General features: G+C 53.1%; 1 protein-coding gene across 9 annotated transcripts in view; it reads right to left on the bottom strand.

Moving 5' to 3' along the window:
• Positions 1 to 22931, bottom strand: part of ANKS1A (ankyrin repeat and sterile alpha motif domain containing 1A) — a 185719-nt gene that overhangs the window by 18638 nt on the left and 144150 nt on the right. For 5 of the 9 annotated variants that reach the window (XM_057554558.1, XM_057554555.1, XM_057554556.1 and 2 more), the window contains 3 exons: positions 12780 to 12846; positions 7456 to 7562; positions 6685 to 6924 (listed from right to left, as the gene is read on the bottom strand). In XM_057554558.1, coding sequence (XP_057410541.1) covers positions 6685 to 6924; positions 7456 to 7562; positions 12780 to 12846 — 414 coding nt within the window. Of the gene's footprint in view, positions 1 to 6684; positions 6925 to 7455; positions 7563 to 8113; positions 9301 to 12779; positions 12847 to 22931 lie in introns of those variants that run through there. The other 4 variants (XM_057554560.1, XM_057554561.1, XM_057554562.1 and 1 more) reach the window with 2 other exon arrangements.

The raw sequence follows: 22931 nt of genomic DNA, 5'->3' as shown, positions 1-22931 counted from the left end.
GCGCACACTGGTGGGTGAGCCAGGAGGGAGAGGGGTGAGCACACGAGTCTTCCTCGCCCAGACCATAGCCCCAGACCCGGGCCGGCCCAGGGAGAGCGGGAAGGAGCACTGGGAAAGGGAGGAGGAAGCAAGGAGGGGCAGGGCTCTGCTGCTGCTCACTGTTGTGGCCTAAAAATCTTAATAATGATGGAAAATAGAAGCCATGTTCCCTGAAGCATCACGCATCCACTCATCCAGGGGCTGAGGGCTTTCTGTGCACCACACAAGGCAGCTGTGGTATAAAGGAATAAGAACTGGGTTCAAATCCCTTACAAAGTCAGAACCTTATAAACAGGAACAAAGCCACCTGCCTGTCCAGGTTAACCAACAAATTCCCGGTGCTGAGCGCCGGCCTGCCGGCAGGAACCAACACTCATTGGCTCCTCCTGTGTTCACCTGTTCACTGCTGCCTGGCCCAGCTGATTCCTGCCTCCTTGGAACCTGGTCACAGAACTTCCCAAACTGACACCTTCCCCCAGCTCACGGGTGGCATTATAAAACGCTCAGCAGCCTCAGTAACAGGAGAAGCTCAGCCTTGACCCACAGCCCCTGCTCTCCTAACGGTCCCCACCTCTACCCGGCCCAGCCCTGTCCTCAGCTGGAGAGACAGAACTCGATGGTGACAGAGAGCAACTAGTTCCAAGAAGACGAGGATGAAGTGCAAATGTTACCAGCTCCTAGTTCCTGAAGCCAGACCCCTCCTCTCCCCTGTCAGTCTCAAGGGAAGGGTTGTCAGGGACGGCTCTCCTCCCGCGTTCAGGGAGGCAACACCCCTCGTGACCCTTGTTCTCCCAGGCAGGTCCCCGGTGTCCCCCTTCTCTTTGTAGCAGGAGCAGCATCCTTCCATCCATCTGCTGCCCGTCACCCCCGAACACCTGCCTTTCTGAGGCCTCATCTGAGGTCAAGATGCCATATTCACCCCCAAATCACCAGTGCAAACTAGCCAAGCCCAGGTCAGCCAGAGTCAAAGGGCCTGGATCCGAGACCACCCAAAGCAGGCTTTACCTCATGGATCTGAGGACAAAGCCGATTTCTGCTTCCGCTGCAGAGAAATCACCACCTTACGTTCCCACACACGGCCACGGCCACGGTCAGTCTCGATCTTTGCTATGTGTCACCACAGCTAACACTGTGCCCCCTTCAGAGCTTATGTGCAGAAGGAAGCAGTCAAATGAGATTCCATGGGACAGGGACAGACGGGGAGGGAGGCAGAGCAACCTGCCCAAAACCATACAGGGGCTCCTGGAGGAAACCCAGGTCTCCCGACTCTCAGCTGGTTCTCAGTGTGAGTAATTAGAACCCCGTGTTTTCTCCTAAGCTTTGCCCCATCCAGTTTCCTTAACTGTGGCTTCAGCCAGCTGCCCGCGGGCCCGGCCCTTCCCTGAGGGTGGAGGGCAAGAACGCCTGCTGCTGGCCTGTGGTGGTGGTGGCAGCTGCAGGTCCAGAGGGCTCCGGTAGCTCCAAGCCAGTGCCGAGAGCTTACTGCAGTCTGGGCCCCACCAGCTCCTTTGCCAGCCTTTTGCAGAACAGCCCACAACACACAGTGGGCGGATGGAATGGTCTGCCTGACCCAACGGGCACCTCGAGTGATGCGCTGGCCTAGCCCACTATCTCTGACTTTGGAGGATGTGCTGAGCCTGTGGCCCAGTCTCAGCATCTTCTGGTGAAAGGGGGGCATGGGGACCAGAGTGGGAGGCGAAGGCACTGCTCTGGGCCCAGGAGACCCAGCTTCCAGCCACAGCTCAGCTGTCTACTTGAGGAGCAGCCTGGAGCCAATGACTTAATCCCAGAGTCCTGAAAGTGCTGTCCATGGACCCCAGGAGTCCACAGATGGGCTTCAGGGATGCCCAGGGACACCTGCGTTATAACTGACATTTGACAGAGACACACGGGCCCCACTGCTCTGCCCCCTGCACCGCTGCACGTGTACACTGGGGGCGGGGGTTGGTCTACTAACTGAACACAACGGATGTGCTGAGATGCCAGCACAGAACCCCCTGCTGCTGCTCACACTGGGATATCAGCAACTGGAAGCTATATCAACAGGGTGTGTTCACCAGTCCAATTCCATCCTAAGGTGCAGTTAGTTAAATCAACAGACATGCAAATAGTTCTCAAACTCCCTTCCACTGTGAAGGGGACCGGAGAAGGCCAGAGCAGCACCGGGGGCACGTAGAGCTGGATCCTGAATAATTCCAGCCGCTGTCACTCTGAATAACTCCAGGGAGAGCAAGAGAGCACACGCGCCCGGAAAGGGGTCCAAAGGGAGCCTGGCTCTCATCTCAAGGTTCAAGGGCCCAGCAGAGACGAGGAACCACCTCAACTCCTGGGACACTGAGGAGCTAAGTTCTTAAGTGACCACAGAATTGAGTTAGTCCTGGAGGCAGGATCCACACTTGTCTAAGAACATTCCTCTCCAAGCCTTAGCTCCACTGCCCCTCCAATGACCCGGCTGAGGGAGCTCTCCCTCTCAGGTCCTGCTACACGCTGGGGCCCAGGAGCCCCTACCACACCCACACCCCACTGAGCAGTCAGCTCCCAGAGTGCTCTGCAGAGATGGGCCAGAACTAGTGCAGAGAAGTCGAGGCAGGGAGGCATCCTGACAGCAGTGCCCGCAGCGGCCCCTTGAAGACGGGGAGCAAAGGAGACAAAGGGAGGGACATCGGAGCGGGGCGGTGAGGAGATGGCGTGGGGAGCCAGGGTGGGAACCCAAGGGCACAGCCGGCTGCGCACATGAAGCCGGCTTCCGGGGCTGAAGAGTGCGGCTAATCTGGGGAACAGGAGCAGGAAGGGAAGCTCGGGGGGCTGGGGACCTGGCTGGAAAGCTTCACGGAAGCCAATAAAGAAGGACCTCCTTGCCGAGCTTACGCCTTTAGCTCTTGCAGGGCTCGGTCCTCTTCACCTGCCATCTCTCTCCCACTCGTGGGAGCTGGCACAGTCTCAGAAACAGACAGGAAAACAGGGGAAGGCTGTCTGCACGTGGCAGAAGCCTGTGAAAAAATAAATGGATGGGAGGAGCACGAGGCCTCCCCGACGCTGCCCCTAAGAGGCAGCGGGCTTGCCGGCTCAGTCTCTGTTTCCAGCCCATCCCGAGCCCGCTGCCAGACTCATTTCCGCTTTCCATTTGTCCAACACCCAGCCTCAACCACCTCCCATGTGCCCGCTCTCCACTCCACCCTGCTGTCAAGGGGCACCATGACTCCCGGGAAGCTCTGCCTGGGGAGGGCACAGCCACAGGACCCCGCCCCCCAGGCCCAGGGCTGAGACCTCGGGGATCCCCCAGAGTGTGCTTTCGAGGCCCCTCGCAGTCAGGCCCAGCCCACCTCTGCTGCCCAGTCAGGGCCCTGCCCTTCTCTGCACCTCGAGCCAGACTCCCCCCTCACCACAGACAGTGTGGGCCTCTCCCTGGAGTCTTTCCAAGTCCTGCAGGCCTCTACAAAACCCCCAGGACAGCAAGTAGAACCCAGGGGTTCAAAGTTGGACAGATCTGGGCTAGCATCCCAGCTCTGCCACTTCCTGGCAGTGCCTCCACCCTCTGGGCCCCAGCGGCCCCGTCTGCAACTTGACGGACAACCGCCCCAGGGCTGGGCGCCAGCTCAGTGCCCGGCAGGCGGTGAACCCTGGGTGAGCGCAGGGCCTCCTCCCGCAGCAGCACTTAACACTCGGCCGCTCTATTGTTACTATTGCGCTGTGTGCTCCCTTCTCCCAGCTCATCTATCAAGTTCCTTAAGGCTCCTACATTATCTGCTTTTCTGATTTCAGATCCATTCATTGTAGGAAATGCAGAAAATTTATTTCACTCCAAAAAAAGAAAATGAAGCCACCCATAATCCCCGAGATAACTGACTGTGGAAAACATTTTGGCTCACTCCCTGCACCTCTAGATGTTTTCTTTTTTGAAAATTAAGGTCATGTTGCACATGGATTTGTGTGTCTCAATTTCTTCACTCAACACTCCCCAAGGTGAATGTTCCTCCACATCAGACAGTCTTAAAAACCTTTTTAAATGTCCACATCATACCCCAGCGTGAGGAGCACCGCCATTTACTCAATGAACACTTCCGTGAAGAGAGGGCAGGCCGAGTCCCAAATACAGAGACCTGCACCAGCACGCTTGAGCTGCAAACCTGCCAACCACAAATCACCTTCCTTCCGCGCTGATTAACTGCATTTCCTCCCTTCTCCCGAGAAAGCCCATTTCCTGTGGACAAGATTTGTGGTGAAAAAAATGGAACTGGCTCTGATGCACGAGCCAGTGTGGTGGGCTGGCCGGCAGATGTGTGAGCCTGATTCCCCGCCCCTTCTCCCAGGGTCTGCGGTCAGCCCCATCAGCCTTGGGAGCAAGCACCTGGCAGACCATGCTGCCCTGCCCCTGCCTCCTGCAAATCAGAGGCCCTTTCTGCCTGCAGACAAGAGGGTGTGAATAAAGTTCAAGGTGCAATGCTCGCTGGTCCAGCTCAGTCATCACATCACAGGAGGAAGAGCCAACAGAAAGAGGGTGTTGAGCTTAGACAAGACAGGACCCAGGAGGCCGTGACAGAGATCTTCAACTTTCTAATGGGCTTAAGTGTGTTGTGTGTGGCCCCAAAAGGTAAACCTGGTTCAATGGACAGAAGCCACAAGGAAACAGATTTTGGCTCAATATAAAGAATGCTCTAAACCAGCCCGAGCAATGCAGAGAGTGAATGGGCTATTCCTTTGTAAGGTGGAGAAGCCCGTTACTGGGAAAACATCACGGCAGAGCTCATCTGGAAGGGACTCGGGCACAGAGGGGATGATGAGACCACACGATGTTAAAGTCCCTTCCACCTTGAGAGGGAGTTGTGCGACCCCCCTCAAATGCCCTATACTCCTCCCACAACAGCTCGGAGGAGCCCGCCACAGGGAGATTCCATAGCAGCCCTCAGTTTCCAGATGTTCCTACTACATCTAGAGTCTGGATGGCTTCCTGGGAGCCACTTGTGCATCTTGTAGAAGAGTCTCCAGGGTATTTCAAAACTAAGGGAAACATTTACAGCCTATTGGAAACCAAACCACACGGGGATAATACCACAGCTAACATGATGTAAGTTATACCATATGCAAGAAGGGAATGTTTCTAAACAAAAATGCTCCCTTCTTGTGTGTTTTCTTCCTCTTTTTTCTGGTTGCTAAAACTTAATTAGCCTTGCGGCCCATCTGGCAACTTACATGCAATTACCCAGGACACTTTGCATGGCTACTCAGGCCACTCGAGGTCTGAGAAGGGACAGGCCAGGCTGTGGTGTAATCAGCATTCCTTCCTGCACGGACTCCACCTGCCAGCTGCCCCTCCAGAACCGAGAGGAGAGAGAGGAACAGCTCGCACCCAGGGCAGCAGGAGGGGCCTGGAAAGCCCTGGAAGAATTGAGCTGCTGGCCTCCCTAGATGAGTGCCCTTCCCAAATAGAAACAGACGTGTTCTAACAGAGGCCCTGCATCTTGCGTGGATGTTTGGCCCAGGGCCCGCCCAGCTACTTTCCGGTCAGAGCACAGGGGTGACAGGGAAGCGCTTTTAAAGAAGTCTTGATATTCAAGGCTTAGGAACCTTAGCCTTTCCAAACTAGCAGGAGGAGGGGTGAGAAGTCAAGAGCTCAGCCCCTAAGACTCCTAAGCTTAGGGAGGGGACACTCTGTGACATCCACGGCCACCCTCCCTTGCCCATCTGATGGCCAGCGCTCAGAGGGGGAAGGCCCCTCAACACCCAGCACCAAGGGCTAAGTGTCCTCACTCACTGGCTGAACCCCCACCTCCACCTTGGGTTTGTTGGCCTTCCCCATAGAACATGGTGAGTCAGGGATTAGTTTACAACAACTATAAATATACTCAGTTCAACTTAAAAAAAAAATTATTTTAAAACCTAAGATTTTTAAAAGCTGAAAAATAACTGGCCCGAAGCTGGTTCTGGAAAGGTGGTTTGTAGCAGCCTTCACTGTCTGCCCCGAGGATGGAGACGGCCCAGGTGAGGTGAGCGGTCCCAGTCAGGGCTCCCCTGGGAGCCCCAGGCCAGCTCCCTGGGTGGCCCTCTACTCAGGAGGCACCCAATGCCACCTTATTGGTGAGAAGCCCACAGAGACCCACTCTGAACAGGAGAGGACGGGGGAGCTCTGGGCCGACCGACCACCACCCCTCAACCACGGCAGCGAGGGAGCTGGGGGGTCAGAGGTCTGCTTCAGGGAGTGAAGGCAACTCAGCATCCACTCGGGACTGCGTTCCGGGAATTGTCAGAGTGGGGGATAGGCCCGCCAGGAATCAAGGAGGAGCCTCAAACCAGCTCCTGACATAACATGTGCAACAGGGCGACTTAAAGCATATCAACGGTTCCATTCCCACTCCCCTCATCCACGAGTAAGAAAGTGGCCGTGCAGCACGGTGGTTAGAGCAGGACCCCCAGAGCCGGGTGCCAGGCGCACATTCCTACCCCACCAATTCCCGGAGCTGTGGGCGTGAGCAAGACACTCCACTGCTCTGCATCTGGAAAACGGAGATGTTGATAAGAGCGCACATCTCAGGGCTGCTAGGAGAGTCAATGAGTGGATACATGCAAACCACTGTCCCACAACTGCCCGCACACAGAGCACTAACAAGACGTGTCAGCTCTGTCGTCACCACTGCGCTCAACACCTACCCTGGGGCAGCTGGGGCTGCCTGGGAGCCGGAGCCAAAGCCCAGACCCGACCCATGAGGACATCTCGGGAGGGTTTCCAGGAGAGGGATGGTCACGGGCAGCCCACCCTGAGCTGCCTGCTGGACTGACACAGGGAGCGCTGGGTCCAGAGCCCAGGGTCCCAGCCGGGCCCCTACTCCACGGGGAGCCTGAGAAAAGACACTTGGGTTTTTCTTTTCTTTTTCTTTGAGCCGTCGTGCTCTGCAAGAAGAGCGTGCAAAGTTATAGCTCAGAAGAGGAAGCAATCCTTCCCACCCCCAGCTCAGCCTCTCATCTGGGCCACCTCTGAGGCCACGGCCCCGCCAGACACTCAGCCTTCCTGAGGGAGACCAGGCTCCCGGCTTCAGTGACTACGGGCTCCACGGCATAGTTTCGGGGAACAAACGGAACTTCTGGTGTCCGGCTGAGATAGGAAGGGGAGTCGCCAGGGGGACCCGGCCGTCCCGTGCACCTCAATGCTCGGAGCCACCCACTGCCTGGGGTCCGAAAGAGAGACGGGATGGGGCCAATGGGTGCATCAGAGACACCCCTTCTCAGACGCAAACTTGCAAAGAGCTCTCCCCACAGGGCCGTGTCCGGAGCGGAGATGAGGAAGCAGGCGACACTCCGCTGGGCGCCCTGGGTCTAAGCCATGCAGCTCCCTCTTCCCCGAGACACAGGTCTACGTACAGTTTCCAACTCTAGCACGGCCTGGGCAGCAGGGAGCGTCTCCCCCGGGGCCTGGACACTCACCAGGAAGCGGACATCGTCAAAGCCATTGAGAAGCAGCCTGCTCTCATACTGCTGCAGCCCCACGGCCTCCAGCCACTCCCCGACGCTCTGCTCCGGCGGCCGCGAACCTGACGAGAGAGGAATCGGCAGACGCTTGAAAAGGGAAAAACCATTGAGGCGGTAGCAGCGGCACTCAGAGGAAGACAGATGGCACTGCCACATCATAGTCATTACCATAAAGCAGCCACACTCTGTACTAGAGGCGGGAGAGCGGTGGCCCCCGCGGCCCCTCCTCCGTGGGTGCGCCAAGAGCACCGGGCGGCCACCGCCCACTCACGCGCCCCCCTGGGTCCTGCTGCTCCGGGGCCTCGCAGCACCTGCACGGCCGCCGCCCAGGGGTCGGGGGAGCCAAGCCCCAACGCTCTCCGGGTTGGCGCTCGTCCGCCTCCACGGAGGTATTTCACAAAGTCTGTCCCCACGGGCACCAGAAGGGGCCGGGGACGAGGGATAAGTCCCGCGACCTTGCAGCACAGGCCGGTCAGGGGCGAGCGCGCCTCTTCATGCAGAGGAGGGACACAGGCACAGCGACCACAGCGAGGACTCCGTTCACGGTCACAGGGAGCCAGCGCATGCAATACAAGCAGCAGGAACCCGGCACGGGGAGAAAGGAGACTTTTACTTGTCTTTCCCCAGCAGTCCCGGAACAAGCAAACCATGGCCACCGGCCCTTCGTGCTCAGAGGCTCAAGGCGGCGCGGGGCGGACGGGCGGGCGCACGCATGGGCCGGAGCTCCGGCCGGGAGCCGGGTCCCCAACTAGACTCCGGCTGCCCGCGAGCGGGGCGTCTCCCGGGCCAGGCCGCTGTCCGCGGGGCCGCCTTCCCGGGCGGGGCTGTGTGGCGGGGGCTGGGCGTTCATCTTCCTCTTCCGACGGTGGCTGCTCCTGTGACTGGCCTGCCTGCTCGGCTGGAAAGCAGGCGGGCAGATCCAGTTCTTGGCTAAAGAAGACAAAGCCCAACCCAATAAAGGAGAGAGAAAGGAAGCGTTCCTCCGTCAGCTGAGCTGTGGTGGCTCAAGTCTATTCCCATTCTGCGCTGCTCTCTCTTTGGCTGAGTGATAAAGCCAGCAACTGTCTTCCCAGGGTCTCCGGATCTCGCTGTCCTCCTCTGAGGATGAGCAGGGAGGGGAAGACATGCACTTGCTCCGCTCCTCAGGTAGGACAGGGGAGCGTGCTGGTGCAGGGAGGAAAAAAGTTCAGCCCTTCCGGGCAGACCTTGGATGTTCTGAGCTGAACGCCTTAACCCCACCTACTTCTCCAGTTCTCATGGGCAAGAACAGGTAAAAGAAGAAAAAAGGAAAAAGGGAAGAAGAGGTGCAAGGAAGGAAAAAGAAGAACCAACTATAAAAACATCACCTCCGGAGAACTCTTGACACGGTGAAAGTCATTATGCTGTTCCCGGCACTTTCTGCCCCTCTGGGCAGGCCAAGCCCAAGTGGCTTGGTTGTCTAGGAGACCCTGGTGACCCACTGTTCCAGGCTCCCCCTCTCCTTTGTCCTTTGCTGAACAGATGGTGGTCAGGGTCCCGATGCACACTGCAGCAGCACTGCGAGATGCCGAGTCTGGGGGCTGCTTGAGCTCCCCTGCCCTGGAGCGGGGCCGTCTGCTCCAGGAACCTAAGCGGCAGGCTCTTGTATGCCCTTGATGTCAAGCGTCCCCCGGCTGCTGATTCATACCTGCTCGTAATCCCCCGGCCGGACAGCCGTGGTCTGGCCTGCTGCTGGTGGATGTGTGCGCGTCCAGAACCGCAGCAGAATGCTTTGTCTAAAGAAAGGCTCCTGGGCTCCACGCTGCCTGCTGCCGGCTCCACAGTCCTTGCTCGCTCTCATAACGTCTGGCCCTCCCCCCTCCTCCCCTCCCCACCCTCCTCCCTTCCACACTCAGGAAAATACATCAGGGATCGGACATCGCAGCAGAAGCTGCTGCTTCTGCCACCGAGGGAGAAGGAGACAGCAGCACCAGCACTGGAGCAAAAGGACAGATTTTCCAATATCTGCTGTTGCCTAATACACACGCGTACAAAAGTCAGAGACGGCCAAACTTTACCTCCAGCTCCAGGGGCTGGAAACAGCTTATCAGGGAGAATAGAGAAGGAACAGTTCTGTAGTTTTGGCTGATAGTTTCTAGGACAGCCAGAGAGGGGACAGAGCAGGGACACTGTCCTGAGGGCACAGCCCACGGGTTAAGTGACCCCTGCCCCCACTTCAGGAATGATTGTGCCTCTCTGCCAGGCAGATAAGCCCTGCGGTATCACAAAAACAGATGACAAAATAAGGACATTACAACTGATAGTCCTCAGGTGAGCACACCAAACAACTTGGGAAGAGACTTGTCTCCAGGCCGTCAGAGCCCAGCAGAGAAGTGCCAGGCCCAGAGCAGGCCATTCACTATCTGGGGGAGGAGGACATGGGAGGAGAGGCACCAAGGACAAGGGGAAACCAGGACCAAACCCCCAGTACAGCTGAGGAGACAAAAATGGTAACGTGTACAGAGACACAAACCCAGGGACCACGTGTCAACCTGTGAACGTGCTGGGAGGCACCTGCATCCCAACAGGCTGTTGGTGGCCCTGGAGAAGAAGGGGCTCTGTGTGCTGGGAGATCAGGCCCCTAGAGGAGCCTGTATTTAACAGCTACTCAACAGCTAAATGGCTGGCTCCAGCAAGAGAAAGTCAAGCGTTCTCTTTTGCTGGCTAGACAGAACAGGACTTTGATGACAGCAGCCAGAGTGGCCCAGGCCCGGGGGAAGGCTCGCCCTCCCTGGACTCCTGACAGTGGGATGAGTTGTAAAACATGCCTGCCGAGGATACGGGAAACCAGCTCCAGCGCTGGCCACTCGGAGGCCCACAGCCCAAAAGAGGAGTGAGATTCAAGTGCCATATTGGGGCCTCGCCCTTCAGGACATAACCCTCTGCAAAACCGGTCACACCAGGCAATCCCATGCTTAGTTAAGGGCTGCTGGCTGGCACGCCTGCTCCTCCTCCCAGGATGGCAACCCCACAGCCCAGGTCTCTTCTCCTAGATCCAGAAGCCCAAAGACAACATGAACTCTGACAATGGTCATTCAGAATAAACAAGAAACCTGCTCTGGTCTGAGCTGAAGGCTGGTGTTCCCCGAGGTCCTGGGGAAAGCCCCCTCCCGACCCATCAGACAGAAGACAGAGGTTGCAGGCAGGCCTGAGCCCACGCTCTCCATCCTTCACAGCCTGGCCGCCGTGCAGATACTGCGAGCTGGGACTCTGCAGCACGGGTGGACGCACCCTCTGCTCATGGCCACCTTCCTGTGCCTGCCCTCGACTTTCCTAAGCTGGGGTATGGAGGATGGCTCAACTCAATGCTGCTAAAACAAAACTGCGTGTTGGGATCCAGAAACCTAGGGGGGTAGCTGGACCAACTCTTGCCATTCACATGAGTTCGTTGGGGGTGAGGATTGGAAAGTGGGGCCCACAGGGCAAGGAAAGGGCTCAGTGTCACCAGCTCCAAGGAGAAGGGCTCTTCCAGAAGAGTGTTTTCCAGAAGGGCTGCCACACTCCTGTTTTATCAAAGCCAGGAGGTAATGGCCTGATTCTGCCCCAATCTCTCAAGCACATGCAACTGATGTAGGCTCCTCAGACGCAGAGGGGTACAGGGAAGCAGAAAGCAGCCTCAACTGAGCTGACTGCATCAGACCCATACCTGCTGCCCCTAAAGCACATGGCAACAGTGTTTGTCTCGGTCCTGAACATCTATTCCCAACAAACACACGCTCTTGGTAAAAGCCTGCAAACCACGACAGAAGGAAAGCTCCCCGGACTGCGTGTAGGCAAGTGCCTGGAAAGAGAGCCACAAACTCTTAGCCAGAAGAGCCACTTGTGCAGACCCTCAGCATAATCCAAGACTGGCAAAGATGAACCCAACCCAACCGGACCCTCTCTGCTAGAGCCCAGGGAAACAGGGCTGAAGGGAGGGTGTCTCCAGGAACCCAGTGGGAAAAAGGGTGGAGGGAGACAAGGCAGGGGGGCAGATGCCCCTCCTCTCCAGGTCTGTCGATATGAGGAAGTAATCATTTCCTGGAGAAAAATGAGCATAGCTACTATTTACTGAGTATCTCTTTAGCTCAAGTGTTTGTATATATTACTCATTCTTAACAAACGTAAGAGAGAAGTACTATATCCAAATGTTGCAGATGGGAAACTGTGGGCTCGGAGGGAGTAAGCGACTCGCCCTGGACACATAGGTATCTAGAATCAGGATTTGAACCAGGGCTGCGGCTCCAGAGCCCATGCTCTCTCCACAAGCCCCATGGCCTCAGCAGCAACTTTCTCCCTGACGTGCACACTTGCCCCCATCCCTCAGACTTCCTGCCAGGGCCAGAGGCCCATGGAGGAACTAGAGGTGTCACTCAGGGCTCACAGGTCAATCCTGGATGGAGCCTCCTGAGTGAACAAGGAAGCCACCCCTTCAGGGCAGAGAGGCCCTTCCCCGATAAGGGGGAGAGGCCAGGCTCCCAAGCTGCTTTCAGCCCAGATGCACTGGTGGCAGTTCTGTCTTCCGATGCTTGGGGGAAGGGGTGCAACAGGTGCTCTGGGAGGCACCTTTAAGATGCCACCTCACCTGAGCAAGTAACACAACCATAATCCTATTACCAAGAAAAACAGCTCAGGTATGGCCTCCCTAGTTCCTTTGTTTCAAACAAAGGAAATAGAGGCAGGCCTCACCTGTAGGGCTTTGAGATGAAAAGAACACCCCAAGTAACAGTGATCTGAAGTAAAAATGATGAGTGCCTAAGTAAATGGAAAAGTGGAGAAACACACAAGGAGGAAACAGCAGATTCAACCCTTCCAGGCGATGCAGGCTAAAGAGTCCAACCCAGCGCTCTGCCGCTGCCATGGATCAGGTGAACGAGAGCCACGTGCCCATGAAGAGGTAGTGCCAGAGCCGCCTGGGAAGCTGGGAGACCAACACGAGGAGCACTCCACATTAAGCCAATCAGAGAAAGCCTACATTTATGAAAACAATGATGAATAAGTGACAATCGTTCACTTTTTATAAAAGGGCTTCCTAATAGACAGCCTAAAATTCAATTTGTACACTTTTCCCTCCACTATGTAAAAGGAGTCATGGCTCCTAAAATAACAGCTAGATGGGCTGTGTGGACACATGAGATTCCGAATTGTAAGAGAGTGACGTGGTCTGAGGCTGACTTCTCTCACCCCCCCAAATGTCTGTCTTCTGCGTCAGAGAAAAACCTGAGCTAGAAAGGACCCAGAGGGTGGTGTTCCACGGGGAAAATGGCTGCTTGGTACCATACCTGAGATCTTCTGCTGTTCCTGAGAAAAGTCGATCCCTTCTCCAATAGAGCTCATGATCTTCTCAATCTGAGATGGAAGAAAAGAGGAACAAAAAGGACAGGCTGTCAGGCTCGAGTCAAACATTGCCAGCTCACCGTCAGCGCACACACCGGGGTAGGCCTCCGGGTCTCTTCCAGACGATTCCAAGGTCCAGCACCAACCTGCAAGGTTTCAGAGCTCACGGCGCTCAGATCAAGCAAGGCTCTTCTCTGGCCACAGCCCCGTAGGGTCTAAAGACAAACTCTGAAGGGAGTGAGCGGGTAACAATCGGAGCTCAGCTGCTGGAAACGCCCAGGAGCCTCCCTTCCAAGGCAGTTTATATGTCAGTCCCCCCACCCTCCAGCTCTTCCAGACCCAGCGGAAACTGGGCAGAGGGTGCAAGAGCAGGCCAGTGCTGGCACCCTTCACTGCTCATGCTAGAATCTAAATTCCATGAGGGCAGAGGCTTTGCCAGCTTTGTTCCATGCTATACCCCCAGCGCCTAGAGCAGTGCCTGGCAATTCGCAAGCATCCAACAGATAATTGCTATCGCATGACTGCCAGCTCTGAGGTGTGGAGACATTTTCTAGAGCACCTGAATGGGCACATAACGCTGAATGGAGGATCATTTGACCCCTGGAGGCTGGCAGTCCTGGATGCAGCTCTGCATTCAGGGGAGAAGAGGTGCAGATACTTGTCCTTCCTCTGGACCACAGCAGAGAGAGCTGGCCTCAAAGCATCCAAATGTCTCCAGCATTGCCCCCTATATGGACCACCTGTCCCAGCCATCTGGCTTTGGTCACCCTGGGCCAGATTTAAGCCCCCTGCTCCCAGAAACCTGGCCAGGGGCAGGCCCAGACAGCGAGGAGGAGCCCCCCCAACCCCAACTGGGTTGCAGTGATAATGAGCTCATTCACTGCTCTTTTTCCAAAGAAAGGAAAAGAGGACCTTTTGTACCAGGGCTTGGATGTTTTTTCCTCTAAGTGCAAGTAAGGAGCCTCAGGTCTGACAATCAGAAAAATAATAGCTCTCCAGCCAGCCTCCAGCTGGCAGGCAAAGGCAGCACATTTGACACCCGGTAGAACAACACAGGGTAAGCACCACCTCTCCCCTGGCAGCCGGGAGCACAGGAAGGTCTTTTCCTCCAGCAGGCACCTAACTGCTTGTTAATGCACACTGCTAACTCCATCCCTGAGCTCAGCGAAAGCAAAGGAAACAACACATCTGACCCGTGCAGCAAACGGAGGGTGTGCCTCGACTTATGGGCCGGCAGCCCAGAGGCCGGCATCAGAAGCAGGCAGTGCCTCGGCAGGTCTGCAGTGCCCCTTAAAGAAAAGGCCCCCTCCCTCCAGCCCTCCCCAGAGCATCCCTTTCTCTGGCCCTGCCCATTTCAGGTGCAACACGGCAACGACCCAGCCAGCCAGGAGGGTACTTCCTTCCCCCCCCACCCCCACCCCGCAACGCCGCAGTGTTGCATCCATAAAATCGGGGGTGGATACTGCCTCCCATAAAGGACTGTGTGGATTAAAAGTATCATGTACATAGGCATCTGGTCGAAGACCTGGCTCATAGTAGATGCTCAATAAAAGGTTAGCTTGCTTCCCACTTCCCCTCTGTTGTCCACAGTGCTCCGACCTAGTAAAACTTATTTTTAAAGTTTTAAAATGTATTTTTGCTTATATTTATTTTTTGACAATACATCCACATGATTCAAAACTCAAAACAGGCAAAAGGTTATTCACAGAAAAGTCTCCTTCCTACCCGTCTCCCAGCTGCCTGTAGTTCTTCTCTCTGGAGGCAACCAGTATAACCAGTTTCTCAAGTATCCCTCAGATCTATTTGCAAGTAAGCAAATATATGAATGTATTCCACCACCACCCATACTGATAGAGGCGTTCCATATATGCTGTTCTGCATCTTTGTTTTTCCACTTAATAATGCATCTTGGAGTTCTTGCCACAGTTCATAAAGAACTTTTTTTTTTTTTTTTAAATGGATGAGGTATAGTCATCCTGTGTAAGGCTATATGATAATTTATTTAACCAGTCTTCGGATGGGCACGTGTGGAGTTTCCAATCTTTTCTCATTCTAAACAGTGCTACAGTGAATACTGTTTCACATACATCTTTGAACCCAGGTGCAAGGATATCTGTAAGATATCCTAGTGATTTCTTGAGAGTCCTTCCAGGCACAGAATCTTGAGTTAGCAGCAGGGACCTCACAGGTCATATAACCCCAACTCCCACGCCATGTCCAATTTTGCTAAAGACCTTCCAGAGATGGGGCACTTGCTAACTCTCCCAGTCAGTTCACCCTATTTGCATAAAGCGCCAAGTTATAACATTTGTCTTTCTACAGATTTAAACGTTTTTCCTAACTTCATCTCCTCTTCCACAGGAAAGGCTTAGGGATATGTGAAGACAGCTCTTACCTTCCAGATAAACTCTCCCCCACCACCAGGCTGCAAGGCCCAACCTGGCATTAAATGACACATCAGTCATTACATTCAGATTTCATTCAGCAGCCTCAAAGCTGGGCAAAGAGCAGGCACTCCACAGGTATCTGCTGATGTGCCTTCTTTTTCCTTTTCTGCATTTATAGGAGAAAAGTAGGGTGCTCGAGGTGAGGAAACTTTTTCTTACATGGGGGGTTGGGTCCTTATGCCTGGAATGGCTCTACCAGCCTTTGGATCCCTCCTCCAGGCCAAAGCGGGTAAATGTGGGAGAATCACCACTGCAAGCACAAGGACAGATGGAATCAAGCATGTTTTATCTGCCATTCTTCCCCGTGGGTCTGGCTCATGGTAAAAGAGGCAACTGACAGACAGACAGACAAAGAGCAGTTTACATTTACTTAGCGCCAACAATGAAAAGCTGTTTTCCCAAGGCCACACAGAGTGTCAGGGTGGGAAAAACTGAAATGGAAGGTGACTCCAAGGTGTCTTTTGAAATAAAGTCAAGCCCTACATTATATATTTCATTATCATCATAATCACCTAACACCCAAAGCCCTGGCTGGCCTGTCCAATCAGTATCTCCTGGCTGCTCAACCCATGACATTTTGCCAAAGGACCTTTGGAAGTCAGAGTGAGCAGAGTTGGACACGCTGCTGCTCCTCTGCTGCTGCTGCTTCTCTGCTCCGTTCCCTCCTGCTTGCCCCAGGGGTCACCCTCAGGTGAAAAGCTCAGCTTCCACAGCCCTGTGGGTGCTTCAGCCTGCAGGCCAGCTGGGAAGTGCTAGCCGGGAACTCTCAGAACCAATGTCATCCAAACTAGAAAGTGTGCTTTGTTTTCTGTGAACTGCAGTAGCTAAGTCCAGCTGAGAAGATTCTAGTTTATAGAGGAACTGAGAGCTCTCCAACGGCTTGCAACCCAGGACCCCTTCCAGCCTTGGTGAAAGCACAGGGCTAGGAGGGAAGTGGCAGTGAAGCGGGCCTGCGCGGGCAGAGACTGGCAGGTCCCCACCCAGCCCCTCAGCCAGTCCGTGGACACAGGGAGGAGCGGGACCTCATCATCTCCCCCTGCCACACCCCCGGGGCCCAGAACCAGCGAAGGGGGAATATGGTCATTTCAGTCTAGACACAGAGGAGCGGTCATAGGAGACAGATACTGTTCTGATCTACACACTTCGTGTAGTTTAACCATTTAGGCTTGAGCAGAAAAACAATTTGATTAGGCTGCTTTCCCAGAAACATTCTGCATCTCAGGGGAATGTCAGGGGAAGAGGCAGATGGAATGTACCAGAAGGGAACAGTTCAACATTCTCTTCTTCTTCTATTGTTTGGGATCCATGACATTTTTGGAGCGAGATGGGCAATGGCCATGATTTAATACTGCACTTTGGGACTTCCCTGACGGTCCACTGGTTGAGACTTTGCCTTCCAATGCAGGGGGTGCAGGTTGGATCCCTGGTAGGAGAGCTGGGGTCCTGCATGCCTCCGGGCCAAAAAACCAAAAAAGCACAGAACAGAAGCAGTATTGTGGCAAATTCAATAAAGACTTTAAAAAATGGTCCACATCAAAAAATCTTAAAAAAAAAAAAATACTGTGCTTCACATGAACTCTATAGAGAGCTCATATTTGTGTTTAGTAAAGTAAAGCCTGAAAGTTATCACCATAATGGACTCATCTATTCAAAAAATGCTTGGAAATATTCCATTTTCAGCAAGTATTCAGAATTATTCCATTTAGACTTTTTTTTTCCCCTACTAGGGCTGTATAAAATGTGTTCCCTGTATGGCTAAAAACAGAACCAAAACCAAACACTAGAAATCCTGCCACTGAGGCCCTCTCCCATCTGCTTGTTAGGAACACAGGATCCTGGATGCCCACAGGCTGGCAACGGGAAGTGACATTCTATATCCAGAGAGGCTCCACTCCGGTCACCATAACCTGGCTGCCAGGAGCAACTCAGATTATACTAGGCTTTTCCATGGACACTGGGAGTCACGGGGGCAGGGGGGAGAAGACAGCTGCTGCGGGGAGAAATACCTCCCTAGGTTTTGATGGGTCTTCTGTGCCCCAGGAAGTGCGCTGGATAAAGGCGGTCCAAGGAGAACCACAGCCTCGGTGCAACATGGCTCTGAGGCCCGTGGGGAGCCTCCCTCCTAGGAGGTGGTACGAGTGAGAAGCAATGGGCATTTTCAGGGGCTCTCACTGCAAAAACATCAGGGGAACAGGAATCAGTCTGGTCATAAGCTGAGGCCTGAGAGGAGAAAGAGAAAGAGATTGCCTTTCTCCAACCTTCTTTTGGTGCAAATGGGAACCTGAAGGGAGATGTTTCTGGAATTGACCGGCAACTGAATTTGGTGCCTGACGTCAGACACTCCCCCCCACCCCCTTTTGCTGCCTGCAGAGCTATCAGCTCCCAAAGACCCTGCCACCAGATGGAAAACACACCAGTCCCGTTGGGCCTGTACCACCAGGGCCGGAGACACCGTCTACCTCTCCTTCTCTGCCCCCAACACTTAATACTTTACTGGCCCAGAAACACACTGTGCTTGCACTGTAACTTCCCGATTAGCTGTTTTATGGTGTGTCCCAAAGACACTATAGGACCAATAAAGGTAAGAACCCCATTTCATACTGTTTCTTTAAGAGGCCACATGGCGACTTGCACAGAGCTGGCACATGGAGGGGCCGGGTAACAAACAAGTTACCATTTGTTAAATGCCCAGGCCAGGCTAGTCACCTCACTGATACAGTAAGAGGGGAAAGGCAGCCAACACTCTGAACCCCAGTCTAGATTCTCTAACTCCCCTTCCTTCCTCATTGTCATCTTTTTCCAACCTCCCTGAGTTGCTGGCACAGTGACCTCACACCCCACGACTACCAGCTGGCCCTTTCTCTCAACAGTCCCTCAGAGCCTCGACTCACTGCCAAGGAAACGTGTCATCCCATTTTTCAGGTGAGGATGCTGAAGCGCTACCCCAGAGCTAGACGCCCAGCCCCCAGCTGATGGCACTGCTCCCAGTGGGGGGGCCGCGCCTGCCCTCTGGCGGGGACCAGGGGGCAGACCCTCTCCCCGGGGCCAGACAGCCCGGCTTGGACAGCGCCCCCCATTCCCGGGAGCACAGGCCGAGCCCTCGCCTCCTCGACCTCCCCAGAGGCCCCGAGCCCCTGCCCTCAGGTGACCGACGACACCGGAGGTGGCCCCTCGGCTGTGCAGGGCACCCTGATGCTGCTGACGCTGCCTCCCAGGCCCAGCAAGCACATAAGAATGCATCACCATCTCTGTCTTCTGTGGCTCAGCGGCCGACAGGCACTCCTCAGCCTAGAGTGGGCTTTGATTCCCCACATTTGAAAAAGGGTCACCGACCAGGGTCTGAGTTATTTGTTCCCTCTCTCCCCAGACTGAATTGCACAAGGCCTGGGGAAAGACAAAGATGGATTGAAGTAAATTATTTGTCCTGATTTTCTAACCTTGTCAACTGCATTTAGGAGAGGGACAGGGTGGGGGGAGGGGAGAAGACAGCAGGGGATGAATACAGATCTGCCAGCGGGCTCAGGGCTGTCCCTTCCGAGGCAGCTCCACTAACAATGAGTCACTTCTTTACCACAGAGCAAAGTTAGTCTGAGTCTCATGGGGTTGGGGGGACCTTGGATCTTTACCATATTTATTGTTGTATCCCCATTTGAATCCCTGTTATGCTGCCACCTTCCTTCTCAATCCTCCTTTTCCTAAGAGACTGGGAGACCACAGAGCTGTTTTGTTTCAAAAGTCTCTGTCCTTCTGTCTCTGACACAGGCTCAAACGAAAGCCCAAGCCCGAGGTGTGCTTGCCCCAGGCTATGTTGGCCGAGATTGGAAGCCCGTGACCTCAGTCTAAGTCTCTAACTCCCCTTCTCCCTCCTCATTTTTATCGTTCCCATACCTCTTGAGTGGCTGATACCGGCCTTGCTCCCCAAAGCATCGCACACCCCACAACTACCTGCTGGCCCTTTCCTTGACCGATGCTTGTGCCCCAGACCTGCCACTTGGCAGAAAGTAGACGAGACCTGCCAAGTGACCTTCTCATTCTAGAACAGCCTACTATACAAGCACTCTTTAACTCAAAGCCCCAAGAAACTGCTGAAAGAAGAAAAAAAGTTGGGAGACCTAGATTCCAATTAACTTATTATTGCTGCCACGTAACTCTAGGTTATTCGCCAAGTACTGGCTTTAATAAGTGGGACAAGACTCTAAAAGATTAATGAGGATTATGTATTTGGGTTCTAGTCCAATTTACGCAATCTACTTTCTGTCCAGGAGCAGGCTTATTTGGGTGAGGAGGGTAGGAATGAGGAGGAAGCCACTCAGAAAGGCTGCAGTTCTCTCAAACACTGGGGAACCTGCCTCTTGGTCCTTCTTCAATTTTGCTTTCACCACCAACAATTTCCAAGTAACCTTCCCTTGTTGGTCCTGTTCTTCCACAGCCTGAATTTCACTACAGTGTGCTGCACTGTTAGTATGGCTATGGATTAAAGTAGCCCAAAGAAAACACTCTAAGCGCCCACTCAGAACTGATTTCCTCAGCAGTGCGGCCAGAGAAAGAAAGGGGTCCTATATCCATTGGCTCCTCAGATGCTGCAGGGGAACACTTGCCTTGTAATATCAGGGGAGACAAATGTAGAATTTTGAGTACGAAATTATATATACTTAAGATGTTAAAAAAAAAATTATATATGCTTGATACAAATACACTACCAGTAACCATCAGATGCCCAGAGACTTCCTGCAGCCTGCCACTCCTAAGTATCTCTGAACTTGTGAAATAGAAAGAAGTCGGATAGATGAAGTTGATAGAGTCCCCCAAATTCATTTTAAAGCACTAGTTAAAATCTTTCAGATAAGCCTTACACAAAAGAGCACATACTGCACTGATTCCAGTATGTGCTCTAGTTTATATATAGGTCTAGAATAGGCAGAACTAATATCCAGGATTGGGAAAATGTCAGAAGAGTAGTTGCTGGGGGGTGGGGAGGGGTAAAGATTGACTGGGAAGGGACACGAGGGAACTTCCTGTGGTGATAGTAATATTCCTGTATCTTGACAGGAATTTGGGTCACACAAACGTATGCATTTATCAAAACTCAGGGAATGGTAGACTCAAGATTTATGCATTTTATTTGTATAAATCCCCACCCCCAAAACTATAAACAAATACCAAACTCTAGGTAATGATATACATGTTAAAATGTTTAGCGATGAAATGTACTGATGTTTGCAAGTTATTTTGAAATGCATCAAAATATAAAATGGATTTTATTTTATATTTTGATGGGATGGAGAGATATGAGATAAAGCAAGTACAGCAAAATCTCAATGTAGAATCTAGGCTCTAGGTAGTGAATATATAGGCATTCCCTCACTATTCAAAAGTCTCTTTCAAGTTTTCTGTACATTAGACGTTTTTCAGAATAAAATACTGGGACAAAAATCTCTTTTAGGATCAAATCCTTTAGAGAATAATAAATGGTAAGATCAATACTGGTTTGAGCTTCATCATTTGTAATGAACTCTGCTCAACATGCTAATAAGCAGAGACATGCCCAATAGGCAAAGGAAACAAAGAGAAAGGAATGTGGGAAAGCTGACTTCACCATTATTCTGAGTCACGAAGCTTTCAGGGTTAAGAGCTCTCAGCCCCGCTCCTCTGTGGTGTGGCCTTCTCTATTCTGGAACCCAGGCTAACCCCAGTCTTGACAGTCTGAAAACTCAATTATCAAAGTGTTCCCAGGGAGGCACAGGCCCTGGGAAACTGGTTCATATAATCAGACTCAAAGGACACTGATCCCTCTGTGAGTTGCTTTAGCATGACAAGGAGCACGTTAGGACACTTGGCTAGTAGGATACATTTGTATCCTCTACAGCACGGTCCCCAACCTTTTTGGCACCAGGGACTGGTTTTGTGGAAGACAATTTTTCCACGGACTGGGGGTGGGGAGGGGTGGAGGGGGTTCAGGCGGTAATAGGAGCAATGGGGGAGCAGCAGACGAAGCTTCACTCGCTCACCCACGGCTCACCTCCTGCTGTGCGGCCCGGTTCCTAACAGGCCGTGGCCCGGGGGTTGGGGACCCCTGCTCTACAGCCTGAAATCAATAAAATGGGATCAAATCCACCCTCAGAATACTGCAAGGGAAAGGTGTGTGGACCATGACGAGAGCTTATTCAATTATCCCTTGGGACTTCCCTGGTGGTCCAGTGGTTAAGAATCCGTCTTGCAGTGCAGGGGACTCTGGTTCGACACCAGGTCGGGGAACTAAGATCCCACATGCTGCAGGGCAACTAAGCCCGCGTGCCTCAATGAGAGAACCCGCGTGCTGCAGCTACAGAGCCCCCACGCCCTGGAGCCCATGAGCCGTGACTAGAGAGAAGCCCACTAGAGAGAAGCCCACTAGACAGAAGCCTGTGTGCCGCCACGAAAGATCCTGCATGCCGCAACTAAGATTCCGTGTGCTGCAACTAAGACCTGATGCAGCCAAAGAAAAAAAATTATCCCTTTCCTACTTCAGGAGGTCATCTTTCCTGAAAATCAAGTACAGGTGCTCACAGCAAGGTACCCTTCTCCTTGGAAAGTACTTGGGATCAACACTGTTAAGACTCCAGCCTTCCAGGGTGGACAGGTTCCAGGGCTAAGTTCTCTCAGTCAGGTGCCGTGCACTGAGTACCCCCTGAGTGCCCTCTCGGCGATTCAGTTCATCCTCATAACCAGCTGGGGGGGCAGGGGGGACTTCCCTGGTGGCGCAGTTGTTAAGAATCTGCCTGCCAATGCAGGAGACACAGGTTCGAGCCCTGGTCGGGGAAGATCCCGCATACTGTGGAGCAACTAAGCCCATGTGTCACAACTACTGAGCCTGTACTCTAGAGCCCACGAGCCACAACTACTGAGTCCATGTGCCACAACTACTGAAGCCCGCACGCCTACAGCCCATGATCCACAACAAGAGAAGCCACCGCAATGAGAAGCCCGCGTACCGCAACAAAGAGTAGCCCCATGCTCGCGATAACTAGAGAAAGCCCGTGCACAGTAATGAAGACCCGATGCAGCCAAAGATAAATTAAAATAAAAAAAAAAAGTTCCTCCCACTTTAAAGAAGAGGAAACCAAACATGAGAAAAGTTAAATAACTTTTAACTTCAATAACATGATCACAGGAGTAGAAATATGTGGCCAGTGCCTTATTAATTATCTTCCTAATTCAGCTTATTTAGGGCCTAGCTTCTACTCTAGTAAAGCTCAGAGTAGAATTTCAAATATGTGGGACTGAGGACATTGGAAAGGCAGTGTACACTGATGGAAAGAATGAGAACTTTGAAATAAGAAACCTGAGTTCAAAATCCACTTTAAAAAAAGTCCACTTAATTAGCTGTGGAACCTTGGATAAGTCATTTAACATCTCTTTCAATTTCCCTTTCTATAAAATGTGAAAAAATTCCTTCCTCATGCAATCATTGCTACAGGCAAATTACTTAACCTGTCTTCTTAAAGCCTCAGGTTCTTCAAAGGCAAAATGAAGACCTCAACACGAGGTTCCTATTAAGATGTGAGACAGCACATAAGGAGTCTTAGTGAAGTGTTTGGTTCCCAAACAGAACTCTAATGAGGAATTAATTTATTATGACATGAGTTTGAGCAAGCTCTGCACCACCTAAAA

Source organism: Balaenoptera acutorostrata, chromosome 10 (assembly GCF_949987535.1).
Source record: "Balaenoptera acutorostrata chromosome 10, mBalAcu1.1, whole genome shotgun sequence".
Lineage (NCBI taxonomy): Eukaryota > Metazoa > Chordata > Mammalia > Artiodactyla > Balaenopteridae > Balaenoptera > Balaenoptera acutorostrata.
This window is presented reverse-complemented; position numbering and strand designations above follow the sequence as displayed.